This window comes from Gymnoscopelus braueri (assembly GCF_963280865.1).
Source record: "Gymnoscopelus braueri genome assembly, chromosome: 3".
Taxonomy (NCBI): domain Eukaryota; kingdom Metazoa; phylum Chordata; class Actinopteri; order Myctophiformes; family Myctophidae; genus Gymnoscopelus; species Gymnoscopelus braueri.
Genome location: NC_137612.1, coordinates 21,672,944 through 21,690,496, shown reverse-complemented (window position 1 = coordinate 21,690,496; position 17,553 = coordinate 21,672,944). Strand labels below are relative to the sequence as shown.

The following is a 17,553-nucleotide window of genomic DNA, read 5'->3' as shown; positions in this document are numbered from 1 at the left end:
TTTTTGGTGTTCTGCAGGGGCGACTGAATATGTAGTGTCTGCATCTAAAAAATGTTCTTCTTGAAGCAATGTGTCATATGGGAGTCGTCGTAATTGACTGGTTTGTTCAAATGCTTGTCTGTCCTCTTCATCTTCATTGTCTTGAACAGTTTCAGCAGTTGATTGGTGTGTTTGATCTATGTCAGTTTTCTCTAGTGCTACATAATGTATTTGATCAAGGTGGCCAATTGTTACAGTATTAAGACTTCGGCCTTGTTGTGGGATCAATTCAACTCTATAGTCCTCTTCTGTGTTACTGTTGTAGATGAGTATGCTTTCTTAGCTTTGGCCTTCTGCGCCTTTGCTTGACCAATGTTAGGTGTTCTCAGAGGGACACACACACGCACGGACGGGTGATTTGTACTGGAAGATACTGTTCCAATCAAGACTGATTTATCCTGTCTTACCTCACTTCAAAAAGAAAATGGCTTTTTGAAGTGACACACCTATTTATAGGATTTTATTTCGTCATGCGTCCCTCTAGCCAATCAAAGGCATTGGTGTCAACATATTGACACGTGTCACGTGGAGCTTGACCAATGTTAGCTTGGCTAGGAGGGAGGTGAACACACAGCGGGACGAAGCGAAAACATACTCTCCGCCTCCGGCGGAGACAAAAATGAGAGACATGACGCTTTATTAGCAAGACAGTCTTTTATTATATTATTCCTCATTTTGCTGGTCTCCCCTGAAACCCCTTTACTGTTACAGAGTAGAACTGCCTTAGAATTGATACTGATGATGTGGCCATAGCTGAATGGTTAGAGAGCCTGCCTGGCAAGCCTTAAATACCAGGTTCGATCCCAGGCCTCAGCCATGTGTCAAAGTGTCCCTGAACAAGACACTTAAGAGAATAGTTCACCTAAAAAATACTTATTTTCTATCAATTACACACTCCATGAAGCCTTGAATTCATGGAGATTTTTTTGTTTTTGACACATTCCTGAGCAGCACAGACTCAGACATATTGGTGCAGGCAGCATGCCTGGCGCATATAATAGGCTATCGCATTGTAGATTAGTAGGCGATAATTCCAATATTACCTATACACTCCTCATGTTTAAGCCTAACTTGATTATATATTTATGGACTTGTATATAAATTGTATATATTTTTGGACGACTTGTGCATTTAATTTGTCGGCAATACTTTGCCACGCTTTCTCCCTGGATCCATTTATTGCGGCCGTGTTTCCTTTCTTGCTTATTATACATTTTACTTCCACGTATGATTCCGGGGAGACATCAAATTTCTCTTTTGGGTCTTGAGTCCCAAGACTCAAGACCCAAAAGAGAAATTTGATGTCTCCCCCGGAGCCGGGGTCTTGACTCAAGACCCTTTTGGGTCTTGAGTCTTGGGACTCAAGACCCAAAAGAGAAATTTGATGTCTCCCCGGGAGCCGGGACCCAAGCCTCAAGACTCTTGAGCTAAAAAGTTTGTTAACCACTGCCATTTAGAACAGTGGTTTTCAACCTAATTGATAGCTAATGTTTTGAATTCAATAAAAGTAGCTAACCTTGTAATGAATACATAAATAAATACAAGTACACTCGCCCCAAAAGACCCAGGTTCGATTCTTGGGTGTTACAACTTCTCATCAGGTTTGGAAGTGCCCACTCTTCCTAGTACCCAGTTTTCCCTGTGCCCAGTCTTTCTGGTGCCCAGATTTCCCTAGTGCCCACTCAGTTAAACTATTAAACTGCGGGTACTTACAGCAGTGGTTCTCAACCTTTTCAGGACGCGACCCCCCAAAATAATCATATTTGAACTGGGGACCCCCCAAAATAATCAAATTTGAACTGGGGACCCCCACCCTGACAAGCACTTGGAATTGTATAGGAATTGAGGCATTAGCGTTCCACAGATAAATATTTTGAAAATAGCAGATCTACAAGCTCACAATGCCTTGCGTTGCCAGGCGTTGTGAGCCTGTAGACCGACTATTTTCAAATGTTTTGCCACTTTCAAAAATACTATTTGACAATTTGGCCAATGTTTGACCAGTTTATATAGTATAGTTTGTTGATTACTTTTGATGCAGTAATGGTCTTTTATTAAAAAGGTCTTAAAAGTCCTTAAATGGTCACTTCACTGTCATCATGGGGACCCCCTGTCATCATGGGGACCCCCCCCCCCCCCCCCCAAATCATGTGGGGACGCCCCTGGGGGTCCCAACCCACGGGTTTAGAACCACTGACAGTGATCAAGACACTTGAGGGTCACTCAACTGGCCTACACATGCCTCAAAGAATGTCTCGTGTGTCAGCCCTTTTTGGTCATAATTTTTTTCTTTTTCCTGAATGTCTCGTGTTTGTTGCACACAAACAAACAGACGTAGTACAGTATTCTACTGTTAGGTCCTCCCAACAGAAGAGATAGGCAAGACGAGACCGTTCTGTCGAGCAGAAACCTCGTATCTCCATAGCCTAATTTGAACTGTTTATGTTTGTTTACTTTTTCATATCATAAATGCCCTACGACGTCATTGTAGCCTACTAGTGTCACACAAAAGTTGCAAAAATAGCTCACGCTCACGGTATTTTTTATCAATATTTTTTATAAGATAATAAGTACCCAAAGTCGCTTTTAATACATGAAGAAAAGGAAAAGTGAAAGTGGTTAAGTGTGTCTGTGCCTGGCTGCCCTGGGTTTTTATAAATATTTTACCAATGAAAAGAGCTTATGTGACTAAATAATAACTACTAATACTGTAACTGCATTAGGCTACTACACTGGATCTACACTTAGGAACTTTTTAATTTGGACATGATACAAGGTTTCCAAATTAGGAAGGCTACTATCATGCTCCCTCGAAAGGAGGCGGGGCACCGGGATCTGCAACGGTGCAGCCTATCAGCGCGACGTCCGTCTAAATAAAAGTTCAATTTAATTAGCTCATAAACTGGCAAGAGGAGGAAGCCAACTTGGCAATGCGAGCCTCTCGAGAGCCACTTGTACGTTTATGTTTGTTTAGTTTTTGGCGTGCCAGATTAGCACTCACAGACCGGGAACTCAATGAAAACCGGTGGCTTCGGAAGTATCAACCCATCATCTATGTGGGTTTGCTCTGTGAGCGACCTGTCTGTCCGGGATGAAGCCGTTTGACGAGCGGCTATGGATGCTGTTCCAGCGGAACTGGCAGCACACGCTGACATACTGGAGCGTGTTCTTCAGCTTCGGCCTGTGCATCGCGCTGCTCGGGCCGACCATCCTGGACCTGAGGTGTCAGACCCACTCCACTCTGCAGCAGATCACCTGGGTGTTCTTCTCCCAGCAGTCCTTACTGCTGGTGGGCAGCACCTTTGGAGGACTTTTTAAGAAAACGTGAGTTTTGCCATAGCTTTAGAAAAGTTGCAGAATTAACAACCTAGGATATTATTATTATTATTATTATTATTATTATTATTGTTATTATAGAATTATTATTATTACCGTATTGTTATTATTATTATTATTATTATTATTATTATTATTATTACATTTAACCTATTATTCCTACATCATTATTCAAATATTTGTATTGGATTTTCCAACATGTTTTATACACAAACACATCAAACAGTCAACACAAAACACCACAGACACAATACAACATACAGTAAAGCAGGAAAACAAACCAATGTGTTAAATAATCAAGAATGAAAATACATTTTATTTCAATATAGTGGCACAGAAAACGAATGCAAATTTGATTCAATATAGAACATATTAAAATGCGAAATCAGAAATCAATTAAAAAAAAATATATATATATAACTAGGGAAAAGGGGAGGGAGAAAAGAATGGCCAATGGCTAAATTATTCATAATAGGGTTGATTTGAGTAGCCTACATCCTAAAGAAGGATTATTATTATTATTAATGTTTTTGTGTGGTGCATTAATATGTAATATAATGTAATATATTATAATATTGACTGTTGTCATTCTCAATCCCATGGGCAAACCTTTACTTAGTCTATAGTTTCGACACCGGGTTGGAGATAAAAGAATACACACACAGTAGGCTATGAGCATCCATGTGTGCCTGTATGTGATATTTGTTGATTAATTCCATTCTCCTATGACATAAATAGCTCATTAAAACTAGTCTCCGTGCAAACAAGAAAATCATTCATATCATTCACCCTAAAGCACTGATAGACTATCCGTCCCTTGTCACAGGTCATCATTGACACCATTCACTGCTCTGTGAAATTCTTATTGATCAGCTAAACAGAAAACAGGCATCAGCATCTACAGAGGACATAATAGGCATCAGCAAAGAATAGGATGTTACGCTCCAGAAAGGCTTCATCATATCAACATGACAGAATACAGTCAAGATAGGGCCACGCATCACTTAACCAAGATGGATGTGTGCTTGAGGAGAAAATATGACACACACACACACACACACACACACACACACACACACACACACACACACACACACACACACACACACACACACAGACCGAGTAAAACCAGAGGAGGATTCAGTTTTAAAATTATGACCCGTCATTGTGGATTGATGGTGTGTCATGCATAATTTGCTCTGTCATACAATGTTGTATAAATCAGACTTCATGCTTTTTGGTCCTTTCTGCTGCTGGGTTAACTCATGGGACATAGGGTTACAAAATCGTGGGATAAAAATGTTAGTAAAAAAAAAAAAAAAAACTCATGGGACATTCCATATTTTTTTCTTTTACATTTATTATATACAATATATGACTGATAAACAGTGAGCATACGTTTATGTACTATATCTTGCATTACATAGACCAGTCACACAATAATTAATATGTATGCTTAATGTTTACATCTTCTGTGCTTTGGCAGTCAAGGACACCTACTTCTACCCATATCTCTGTCCTTGTTCTTTAATCTCAAAGTAAATGTTCCATGTAGTGTTTTTTATTTTTATTTTCTTAAATTTTCCAGCCGTTGTGTTAAGGTCGGCAGTTTTCTTCATAGACACAATTTTGTGTAATGTTTTTAGATCAGTTTTTACAAAATCACACTTATATTATAATGTCAGTTAGAGCCTATACAGTAGGTGTGCTCTAACTGACATTGTGCATTATGTGAAATGTCCCTTTCACCTTTAGAGAAAATGGAGGTAGAGGAAATGGGTATTCAGTCAACAGTGGGGCATTGTGGAAAGTTGGCAGGAAAGATGGAAAGCAGGGTGAAGATAAGGAGTATGTTATTCTGTGCTTGAGGGCCCTGATAAGCTAACTGGGTAAATAGCGGAATAGTGGACCTGAACCCCATCAAGGTGACTTTAATATTATGGACAAAACCAGCCTAGAAATCTCCGCTTTCAAAACTCATTCATCATCATTAATGTCATATAGTGTGCTTCACCACTCATTAATAGGAACATGTAAGACTCTGGGGAATGTTGGTCTACCAGCATGCTCACTCAAATGCCTCCAAAGTGCCGCCGCATGCCTGGTCTTCAAACTTCCTATATTTTCACGTCTTGCCCCGTCTTGTTCCATTCACGGACTTCCAGTTGCTGCCTGCATCCAATTCAAAACACTGATGACCTACAAGGCAATCAAAGGCATGGCTCCCCCCTCAGGACACAATCCACCCTACACCCCTCCCCACACACAGGGTGTCTGTCCATCCCATCCATACGACACCTTGGCCATCGCTCCAAGTGTCCTGGACTCTTCTCCCTCCTGGCTCCCAAACTGTGGAAGGGAATGGACCCCCCCCCCTCTCCCCCCTCAGTCAGGACTTCAGACTCACTCCCCATTTCTGCTGCAGTATGAAAACTAACCTCTTCAGAGTTTATCTCACCCTCTTGCACTCCTCATTCCTTATATCACCTTTTGCCTATATGTTTTGGTAGTTGCCACTGCTAGTTATACTAGTATGCAGATAAGTTGGTTACTTTATGGTTACTTTTAGATAGGCATAATCTTTGCTTGACCAAGAGCATCATTTAGAGATGTTGTTTATGTTGTTCAGACAGAGATGCTAGGTTTGATGTCTACCTGCTATCCTCGTTACTTTGTAGCACTTAAGGTACTTGTTTTTCTTTGCACTAATGGCATTAAATGTTTAATGCCATTTAATGCCATTTTGTAAACTACTCTGGATAAGAGCATCTGCTAAATGTCTAAATTGGAAATTGAATCAATAGCAAAGGGTTTACTACTGATACAATAGGCAATAAATATCCCTGTGCACAAAATATATCCCAACTGCAGACTTGTGTAATTGAAGAATGACATTAAGGCTTTTGCATGGCATTACACAATGCATTTTATCTTTATGTGTCGTGACATGTTTAATGCCATTTAATGCAATTTTGTAAGCTGCTCTGGATACGAGCTTTTGCTAAATGTCTAAATCGGAAATTGAATAGCAACGGTTTTACTGATACAATAGGTAATAAATACCCCTATGCAAAAAAAATATTCCAAATGCAGACTTGTGTAATTAAAGGCTTTTGCACGGCATTACACAATGCATTTTATCTTTATGTGGTGTGACATGCTGTGTTGACATTTGGAATACATTTTGTTGTTTTAAAAAAAGTTATTATTTTTAGAATTGGGAAGATTATCTGAAGATAAAAAAACATGTTTTGGGAAGCAGACCTTGTCTTTTCCCCCATTGTAAATGCAGCATAATAAAATAATACATATGAGAAGAGATTGTCCACTCCTCATTATTCTTGTGTATTTTATTTAGTTAGAAAGCTGACTGTGAGATCACAGGCTCTGACAAGATTGGATCTATGCCAGGAGGAATATAATCATTGTACCATTGTTGGGCACACGTTTGAATATGTTAAATACAATATAATAAATACATTGACACTATTTTTGATTGTTCCAGACTCCAGTCCTCCCTGTGGACACTCTGCTCTTCCACTCTCACCATCTCACTGGTGTTTGCCATCATCCCACTGTGTCACCATGTGATTCTGTTGTCTGTTGCAATGGCAATTGCTGGCCTTGCAATGGGGGTGATTGACACCATCGCTAACCTGCGGCTGGTGCAACTGTACCAGAAAGACGCGGCTGTTTTCCTGCAGGTCAGATGAATTGGAATGGACCCTTCGCTAAACCCCACCCCAAGAGCGATTGTCCAATGCCAGCTTAGCAACCGTTGTTAGCCTGGCATAGGTCTGGCAAGCTTTCGTCACCTGCCATAGCTGTCAATGTTATATCGCCCACACACCCACACACACACAATCATTTGCAAAATAATGGCAAGTATAGGAATACCACGATAACGCAATGGTGACTATGAACCACGTACCCAAACCCGTTGGAGGCTGCTTTTCCCAAGCTGAAATCTGCACTTAAACTGCAAGGCTTCATGGCTGTGTTGTTGAACACATACACAGCTTAACGTCGGGAAAGTTGCAGGACTCACTCGCCCAGGTGGTGTCAATAATAGGCTACTAATCACCGTAATCGTAACAAAATTCAGAATCACAGTGCTGCCTGTTTCGGATTCCGCACGTTAAAGTATATTAATTCATTTCTTCGTCTATTTATTAACTGCTACTGCAGTCCCTGCGGTACATGAAAACTCCTGTTACAGTCAAGGATCACCTTCAACCTGGTGTTTGCACTTTCTCCATTTACGGTCCGTACATCTATATAATCGTTCAGATTTTAAATATAAAGTGCTTACCCCATGGCCACGGATGTTACAATTATGCACAGGACTCTCAAAAGTACCCGTATATTCTGTATTGTTCAATGAAAAGCATTTTAATCCGATCAGTGGCCATTTTCTCATAATGTATTCGAGTGCAATACACCTACCAACCAATAGGGTCACTGCATTGAAAGCATGTGGAGAAAATGGCCACTGATCAGATTAAAATGCTTTTTATTGAACAATACGGATGATACAGGTACTTCTGAGAGCCCGTATATACATGTAACATCCGTGGCCATGGGATAAGCATATATATTTGAAATATGAACGTTTATGTAGATGTATGGGCCATAAATGGAGAAAGTGCAAACATCAGGTTGAAGTTCATCCATGACGGTCGTGACAGTCGACCTTCTAGTATCCATGGCTATTACTCCCTCTAACATTTCTCATGTTTTTAGTTTATTGAAATAATGTCATGCACATTTGTCCAGTGCATAGCCTACTGCAGGCCTTGTTGACTAGATTTAGAAGAGATTTTGAAGCTCTTGCTCCTGAAATGATCGATTATTTTTAAGGGGAAAAGCCATCATTTAACATGCAAGTCAATGGGTGAGAAGCCGAGATTGCCAGGCGCTGCCAGGCCTGGGTGTGACTAACTTCGCACCACCAGTCACAGAGTGGAGTGGGTGGGGCTTAGCGAAGGGTCCATTGTACTTGAATTCAGTTTGAATCCAAATAACATTTGGGCAACTTGTACCAACCTTGAATTTTGTATTTGTATAATCAAAAACAACCAACACTATTAGTATAAATGTCTGAGGCTGAATAATGTAATAGATTATAGGGTTAGGCGATATGGACAAAATCTAATATTATTATATTTTTGGACCAAATACCTCGATTTTCTTTAAAACATTTCTAAAATGTCTAAATAGCTAAAATAGCCGATCTACAAGGTCACACGATGCAACATGATGATATTGCCCAGCCGTAATAGATTATACTACTGACGACAATTATAATGAGTAATCTGCAAGGAACAGCATTTCGAAAGTAATCTCCAGAACCCTGTCCTCTACCCCAGGCCCTGCATTTCTTCATAGGCCTGGGAGCACTGGTCAGCCCCATGGTAGCTGACCCTTTTCTGTCTGAGGAAAACTGCATCTTGAGCTCCAACAGGACCACCAACTCGTCCTCTTCAGACCTCAACCATCTGCGCAGCACCCTGGCAGGGCCGGGAATGGTGTTGCCCAACATCTCCCACTACCCTCTCCACACGGAGGGAGTCGTGACCACCGAAGTGGCCTACGCCTTCTGGATCATGGCTCTCATCAATGTGAGTGTGTGTGTGTGTGTGTGTGTGTGTGTGTGTGTGTGTGTGTGTGTGCGTGTGCGTGTGCGTGTGTGTGTTGGGGGGAGCGGGAAAGATGGAGGAAAGAAGAGATGGCAGGCAGGCAGTGTGGTGGAAAATCGGAGAAAGGGAAAGACATCAACCTACAGACTGTACGTTGGCTGGCAGTAGAAATGTCGCGATTATGACATTTTTGTCGTCAATTAATTGTTGTACAAATAATTGCAATTAACAATTTAATTGTGTTTTTTGCATTGAACGTTTGAACATCTACATGTAAATCCAAATTACAATTCTCTTTGCCTTTTAGGCTTTGTAAACAAAACTGCTCAGGGCAGATATGACAAATAACTTAAATATTCAAGGAAATGACTGACAATGACTGGTAGCAGTAATCAAAATAAATAATCAAAAATAGCGGAAATAGCTGATCTACAAGCTCACATCGAGACTCGTTGTGAGCTTGTAGATCGGCTAATTTGGGCCAGTACCCCCTATCCAATAGGGATTACACAAACGAGGCAGGACCATTAGGCCAGGACCTATTTGCTGATTGGGTAATCCCTTGCTCTCGATTACGTTGGTCTGTCTGTAAGCATATGGAGCCTATGGCCAGCTCTGCCATTTTTAACTCCCACTGAATGTCACTAGTGTTTGTATCTGTAGGTAAAGTACTGTAGGCCTATTATAAAATACAAATCAGCATGTGAGCAATCTGGCTCCCTGGGGTCTAGTGCTGTAACAGGGATAGACTCATGTGCTCTTGGCTGTTGCTAACAATAAGCCCACTTGTAAAATGCATGAGCCGCCTTTAATTAATTTGGGTGAATGACCCATCACGTTCATGGAATGTCAATGTACGAAGCTTAGTGTGCTTGGGTAGCTCAGTCGGAAGAGATCTTGACCTCAGACCACAAGGTCATGGGATCGAATCCTAGTACAGGGAACTCAGCATCTGAGCAATCTGTCTCTCACAGGTCTACTAACTTTTTTCTCCTTTAAATGTCCATTGCCATTGACGCAAGTTAAATATTTCAAAAACTACAAATTATTTCAAAGTAAAAATATCAAGAAAGCTTGTCCACAGTAAGGTGGATTTTTTTTAAATTTGAGTCAAGTTCAAAGGTTAAATTATGAAGGAACAGCGAGGTGCCAAAGTTTTCAGATGTACGTTTTAAAAGTGAAATATCTCAGAAACATTAATACAAAACATTTCAAAGTAAAAGTTCAAGCATGTGTGTCCACAGTAAGTTGAATTATAAAAAGTGTCAATGGAATTTCGGAGTTTTGGCAATGGACATTTAAAGGGAAAAAGTACAAACTTTGGCAGGCTACTAGTCCTACATACTTAAACCTAGAAACCCCATTCAAACTTTAAAATGTTCATCTTACTGTGGACATGTTTGCCTGAAAAGGAATCTTTTAAATGTTTCATGGTTTTAGAAATATACTCCTTTAAAAGTTCTGAAAATTATAATGGAGGTCAATGGAAGATTTTGCCACCTCAAAAAACGCTTTCACCTAGAAACTTTGGCACCTCGCTGTTCCTTCATACTTTAGCCTATAAACTTTATTCACAATTAAAAAATTCCACCTTACTGTGGACATGAATGCTGAGATTTTTACTTTGAAATAATTTGTAGTTTTTTTTAATATTTAACTTTAAGCGCCCAATGCATTGTCAATGGTAAGTTTCCTGTGCTAGGATTTGATCCCATGACCTTGTGGTCTGAAGTCAAGAGCCCTTACGACTGAGCTACCTAAGCACACTAAGCTTCGAACATTGACATTCCATGAACATGATGGGTCATTCCCCCAAATTAATTAAAGGCATTTGGATCATGCACTTTACAAGTGGGCTTATTGTCAGCAACTGCCAAGAAGACAGGAGTCTATCCCGGTTACAGCACTAGAACCCAGGGAGCCACATTGCTCACATGCTGATTTGCCATTTCCAGGATCCGATCGCATGAACTTGTTGTTCAGAGTCAAGAGCTCTACCGACTGAGCTACCCAGACATAAGAAACATTGTACATTGACATTACATGAACGTGCACGGATTATTCCCACAAAATAATTAAAGGCACATTGACATGAACGTGATGGGTCATTCCCCCAAAATAATTAAAGGCACTTGTCAAAGTATCCCAGCATTGAACTTGGAGACCTGGGATTTGAACATGGAATCTCTGTGCTGAGAGCCTGATCATCAGACCACTACACCATCTCTCAGTCACTCAAGGCAAATGTCTCTTGTGTTGTTGAAGCGTTCTTTTGTATATTAGCCTTCAGTTAGGTAAAGTTGAAAAGCAATGAACTATAGGAGGACTGGGATTTGAACTTGGAATGAGTTTGATCATTAGACCACTACACCGTCATTCAGTCTCACTCTGCAAATGTCTTTTAGTATTGCTGAAGCATTTTTTTGTATGTTAGCCTTCAGTTAGTAACGTTAAGTTGAAATAGTCAAGCATTGAACTATAGGAGGACTGACTTGAACATAGAATGTCTGTGTTGAGAGTCTGATCATTAGAACACTACACCATCACTCAGCAGATGTCTCTTAGTACTGTTGAAGCATTCTTTTCTATGTTAGCCTTCAGTTATTAAAGTTGAAACACTCCGGCATTGAACTATAGGAGGACTTGGACTTGAACATGCAATGTCTGTGCTGGGAGGCTGATCAATAGACCACTACACCATCACTCAGTCACTCTCAGCAGATAAGGTCATCAAATAATTTAATGACAGGTGGTGTCTCCGGTAGGAGGCTCAATGGAGACTCTTTAAATTTTCTACCGGAGACTCCGCCGGTCATCAAATTATTGGCTTAGGACAAAAACATCTTCATGAATTCAAGGCTCCATGGGGTGAGTAATTGATAGAAATTTTGGGGGTGAACTATCCCTTTAAGGGAGAAAGGATCGCTTTAGGCTATTCTATGAAATCTAGGTACGTTACATTTCGGTTTATAAAAGGAAACCGTTGTTGACTAAGAGACATTCACTGTAGGCAATCATTCAAACAGCAGTGGAACACATTCCAAGAATGACTTTTTAACTTTACTGAGAGGCTCCTGTTGTAGTAAGTCTGTCTGTCGCTGCCTGCTGCTCATTGTTGGACAGCAGTCTGTGTGTGACAGGCCTTGCTAGAAGGCTAGCTACTAGCTAGATACTAATGTGTAGGGCTATTTGAATAGATAACCAACTGTATATCCTGCCACACCTGACTGCTTTACATAGGACCAGTGCTAGGACGTGTGTGTGTGTGTGTGTGTGTGTGTGTGTGTGTGTGTGTGTGTGTGTGTGTGTGTGTGTGTGTGTGTGTGTGTGTGTGTGTGTGTGTGTGTGTGTGTGTGTGTGTGTGTGTGTGTGTGTCGAAACCCTTTTGGGTCTAGGGTGGAGTTTGTAACATAGCCTAAGGAATGTTTACCAGGTTGTTGAGCATATAAGGTGCAAATAAAAGGAGACCACACCAGGTTTGAGTAAAAGGTGCAACATGCTTTTACTCTTTAAGCAGGATATTTACAATATTTACATTTCCTCAGAATCAAGTATGCACAAGGCATAAGATTAACCAAAAGAAAGTAAGCCACTACCAGGGGACTCAGTGTTGCCAAAACAACAAACAAAGCAGCTAGGGAAACAAAAGACAGACTAACTAACTAACTAATTCATTGGGATAGTGAAAACAAAAGCCTGCCTACCTAACTACTCTAACCGAACAATGTTAAAAAATACATAAGTGGCAACCACCCCTTACCTAGTGTGCTTAACAAAGGTTCTGCGTACCTGGTGTCTATGTATTCACCTGTTTCCTAGGCTTTCCACTTCCTGTGTGTTTTCCACTTCCTGTCGATTTGATCCAAAGAAATCCAATGAAACTGGTCAGATGACTAATGACTAATGACTAATGATTTTATCGATTTATTATCTGACGGCACGGGCCCGCGAGGGTCGCGGGCCGGGAGGCGGCCGCCTCCCTGGCCTCCCCGGACGCTCCGCCACTGGATGCATACAGTAGGCCGTCTGGTCAAGGCCCTTTTCGTTCAGTTTCGTTCCCATCAGGTGGATCTAAATAATCTCTGCTTCTTAAAAAAGATCTATTGGTAGTAAGTAAGAAACAAAAAGTTCTCCATCTGTAGGTGTGGTTCAATAGGTGTGGTTTCCATAAAGGTGAACAGGTACAGTAGACCTAATCCATGTTGATGAGAAAGCATGCCGATGGGACAAAGGAAAAAGACTTGAGTGTCAAAACAGATAATTATGTACATGATGAGTAATTCATGAAGTGGTTGCCCTATCAGGGCAACCACACCACTAAATTGTATACACAAAAAAATGTATTTTGCTAAGAGATAAGTTGTATAATTTAATTGATATTAATTTATTAGTGTATTCATTTTCCCCATTGACTTGCATGGGAAAATGCAAAAACTCCCATTCAACAATTTTTCTCTCCGAAACCGTAAGGGCTACAGTTACAAGACTTGGAGGGGAGGTTAAGAGTCCAGTGCCAAATTATTATTATTTTTTCTACACAAGTCGACCTCATGATGGCGCTATAACAGCCCACTTTACGTTTCGGCCTATAACTCTTGAACCTACGTTGTAGAACCTACCTTGTAAAACCTGGATTCCTTGGGTCATGACGCAACTCCCAATATAGGCCAAGCCCATTTGCTTCTGGATAGATTTTCCACCATTTTGAATTCTCTTAAAAACACAGTTTTTGCACCTTCTCCTACAGATTTTGTCCAAATCTCACAAAAATTGGTACACATGATCGCTGAACCCATGCGATAAACATATCAAAGCGGAATCCATACCGTTCGTCCGTAATAGGCTTCTAAAGGGGAGGGGCTTGTTTTACAAATTATGCCAAAAATCATGAAGAAAACGTCCAGTCAACCCCAAATTTGAATCATATGTCAACGGTGGTTTTCACATGTCAACGGAGTGTTATTATAAATGTCCAGCTTGTGATGGACATTTCCATCAATATTTTATTTTTGCCACGGACATGCAAAATAAGTGATCAATAATATTACCAGAAACACGTAGGCCTAGCCCCAAATGTATACAGTACTAATGGACTCTTGGTGTGCCTTATAGTGTCTATTCTATTCTACTGCACCGCATATTTTAAAACAAGTCACTTATCAATTACATTTGGGGGAATTTGGGGAGAAAAAACGATCTACAAGCTCACACATCACAGCATGTTGTGAGCTTGTAATAATAATAATAATAATAATAAACTTTATTTGTATAGCACCTTTCATGACATGAAATGCAGCTCAAAGTGCTTTACAGAGCAAGAATACAATTACAGTTAGAACCAATTTAACAATAAAGCAAACAAAAATAAAATAAAATAAAATAAAAGCAAAGGCATAAAACAACATTAAAATAGGCAATACAGTGAGGAATTAAAAATCAACCAAAGAATCAGCTAAAAGCAAGAGTGAAGTAATAGGTCTTGAGCTGTGCTTTAAAGCTATCGACAGAGGCTGCCTGTCTTAAGTGTAATGGAAGTTTATTCCACACTGTCGGTCCGTAAAAGCAGAATGCTGCTTCACCGTATTTTTTATATGTCATTGTAGGCACCTCGAGCAGGTCAGCACTTGAAGACCTGAGGGCCCGGTTTGGAACATATCTCTCTAGGCAGTCAGAGAGGTAGGAAGGTGCCAGACCATTTAGAGCTTTATAAACTATTAAAATAATTTTAAAATCAATCCTAAAAACAACCAGGAGCCAGTGTAGTGAAGCTAGAACTGGAGTGATATGTTCTCTCATCCTAGTTTTAGTTAAAATTCTGGCTGCCGCATTTTGAACAAGTTGTAATCTGTCAGTTGTTTTCTTTGGCAGGCCAGAGTAGAGTGCGTTGCAGAAATCAAGCCGAGAGAAAACAAAAGCGTGGATCAGCGTTTTTGCATCGTCCAACGACAGATAGTCTCTAATTCGCGCAATATTTCTAAGATGAAAGAAAGCAATCTTGGTGACATGATTAATGTGTGTATTGAAATTCAATTCAGAATCGATAATAACCCCCAGGTTCTTTACTGTGGTGTTACTTTCTACAGCCAGGTTACCAAGTCTACTTGTTATTGATTCTCTCTGCTCACTGGAGCCAATTATGAGAACTTCTGTTTTATCCTCATTTAGCTTAAGAAAGTTCTCACTCATCCAGCATTTTATACTGGACAGACAGGTCAACAATGGGTCTAGAGCGCAGGGGTCGTCTGGAGCTACTGAAAGATACAGCTGGGTATCATCAGCATAGAAATGGAAGTTCACTCCGTGATCGGCGATGAGTTCTCCCAGCGGTAGTATATACAGGGAGAACAGTAAGGGACCCAGAATTGAGCCCTGTGGAATACCAGAACAGATGTTGTGTTTGTCTGAGTCAAAGTTAGCTAGAATGACAAAATAGCTTCTGCCTGTTAGGTAAGAGTGAAACCAAGACAAGGCTGTGCCTGACAAACCAATCCAGTACTCCAAACATTGTAGTAGAATTGTGTGATCAATCGTATCAAAAGCAGCGGTTAAGTCAAGGAGTAGGAGAACAGATACATTTTTGTCGTCAGCGGACACCCTAAGATCATTAATTACTTTTACAAGTGCTGTTTCTGTACTATTACCTTTCCTGAAGCCAGATTGGAATTTGTTATGAACCTTATTGTTCTGTAGGAACACATCCAGTTGATGAAAGATAGTTTTTTCTAAGACCTTGCCCAAAAATGGCAGATTTGAGATTGGTCTATAATTACCCAGCACCAATGGATCAAGGTTGTGTTTCTTGAGTAACGGCCTGACTACAGCCGTTTTCAGTGAGTCTGGAAAGACGCCTGAAAGTAGAGAGCTGTTTACAATTCTTAGGATATCTCCAATAACACTGTCTAAAACCTCTTTGAGAAACGGGGTGGGTACTACATCCAGTGAGCAAGATGATGATGTCATCTGTGATATCGTTTTACGGAGTTCCTCTTCATTAATTGCGCAGAATGATATTAGGCTTCCTCTGGAGGGATCTACATTTTTGCACCATGCACCATTTGCCGCATTTGCAGTGCTAGCAGCAGCATTCATAATACCAGCTCGAATGCTAAAAATTTTGTTTTCAAAAAAGGATGCGAACTCATCACACTTAGCTTTAGAAGCAGGGAGCGACTCCTTGGAAGCCTGGGGGGGGTTTAAGAGATGTTCAATGGTAGAGAATAAGACTCTGGCATTTTGCTTGTTGTCATTGATAATGCGTGAAAAATATGCCTGCCTTGCCAAGCGCAGTGCTTTGTTATAGGCCACTGTTGACTTCTTAAAGATCTCTAGGTGGACAGTGAGTTTGTTTTTTCTCCAAATTCGCTCAGCTTTACGACATTCTTTCTTGAGTGAGCGCATGTGCTCGTCGATCCAGGGTGTTACTCTAGAGTTAAGTTTCTTTTTAGTTTTCATAGGAGCCACTATGTCGAGAGCTGACTCTAATTTGAGATTAAAATGTTGAACCATATCATTCACTGAGGGAGAATCAAGTAGGGGGGGCACCTGCACACACGCCAGATGACGAGGAAACTCGTTTGCTGCAGATGAGCTAAAAAAACGTTTTTTTATAGTATATTCTGTATTGTTTTTCCCTAGATCAGAGACAGTCATATTAAAACACAATAAATAGTGGTCTGTTAGTTCGGGCTTATCAATAATACTGTCAACAGGGATATTCAAACCTTTAGTGATCACCAAGTCCAGGGTATGGCCATGTTTATGTGTTGGCCGAACAACATGTTGAATAAAGTAAAAATTGTGCAGTAACTGTAGGAAACCCATAGCCACAACATCCGAAACAATGTCAACATGTAGATTAGCATCTCCAGTAATCAGAGTTCTGTCATAATTAGTGGAACAGATAGATAAAAGTTCTGATATTTCTGTTAGAAATAAGGCTTTGCTGCACTTTGGAGGTCGATACATACTAATCATAAGCACAGAGGATTGACTCTCCAATATGGTGGCCTGGTATTCAAATGATTTAAAACTGCCTCTTAGCTGCAAAGGCCTTTCAGAGGACAGTGTTACTTGAGGACAGGAGGAGACAGGAAGTTCCAGCTAAACTAGTTTTTTGTTCGTCTACGTAGCTTCAATAGGTGTGGTTTCCATTAAGGTGAACAGGTACAGTAGACCTAATCCATGTTGATGAGAAAGCATGCCGATGGGACAAAGGAAAAAGACTTGAGTGTCAAAACAGATAATTATGTACATGATGAGTAATTCATGAAGGGCATGTCATGATCTAAAGGAATGCAATGTCACAATAGTTTGATGCAAAGGTGCCTAACTTTGATTAGAGGTGAGGAGGAGGTCTCATGGTGAGGCTGTGGATCAAGGGTTTCCATGGATTATGCTTGTTGAGTGTTATTATAGTTGAGTTGTTATTGTTATTATTGGACACTTTGAAACACTTTCTCTCAAAAAGAATAATTATAGAAAAAAAAAGAAAAAGAAAAAAGTGCCATGGACATAGAGTTTCATACCTTCCTAGGTATTT

At 40.4% G+C, this 17,553-nt stretch overlaps 1 protein-coding gene across 2 annotated transcripts in view; it reads left to right on the top strand.

Annotated features, from left to right (window-relative positions):
- The first annotated feature begins 2,959 nt into the window (after positions 1 to 2,959).
- Positions 2,960 to 17,553, top strand: part of mfsd4aa (major facilitator superfamily domain containing 4Aa) — a 22,469-nt gene continuing 7,875 nt past the window's right edge. For both annotated transcript variants that reach the window (XM_080423682.1, XM_080423683.1), the window contains exons 1-3: positions 2,960 to 3,363; positions 6,881 to 7,079; positions 8,745 to 8,996. In XM_080423682.1, coding sequence (XP_080279808.1) covers positions 3,131 to 3,363; positions 6,881 to 7,079; positions 8,745 to 8,996 — 684 coding nt within the window. In that variant the 5' untranslated portion in view covers positions 2,960 to 3,130. The remainder of the gene's footprint in view (positions 3,364 to 6,880; positions 7,080 to 8,744; positions 8,997 to 17,553) is intronic.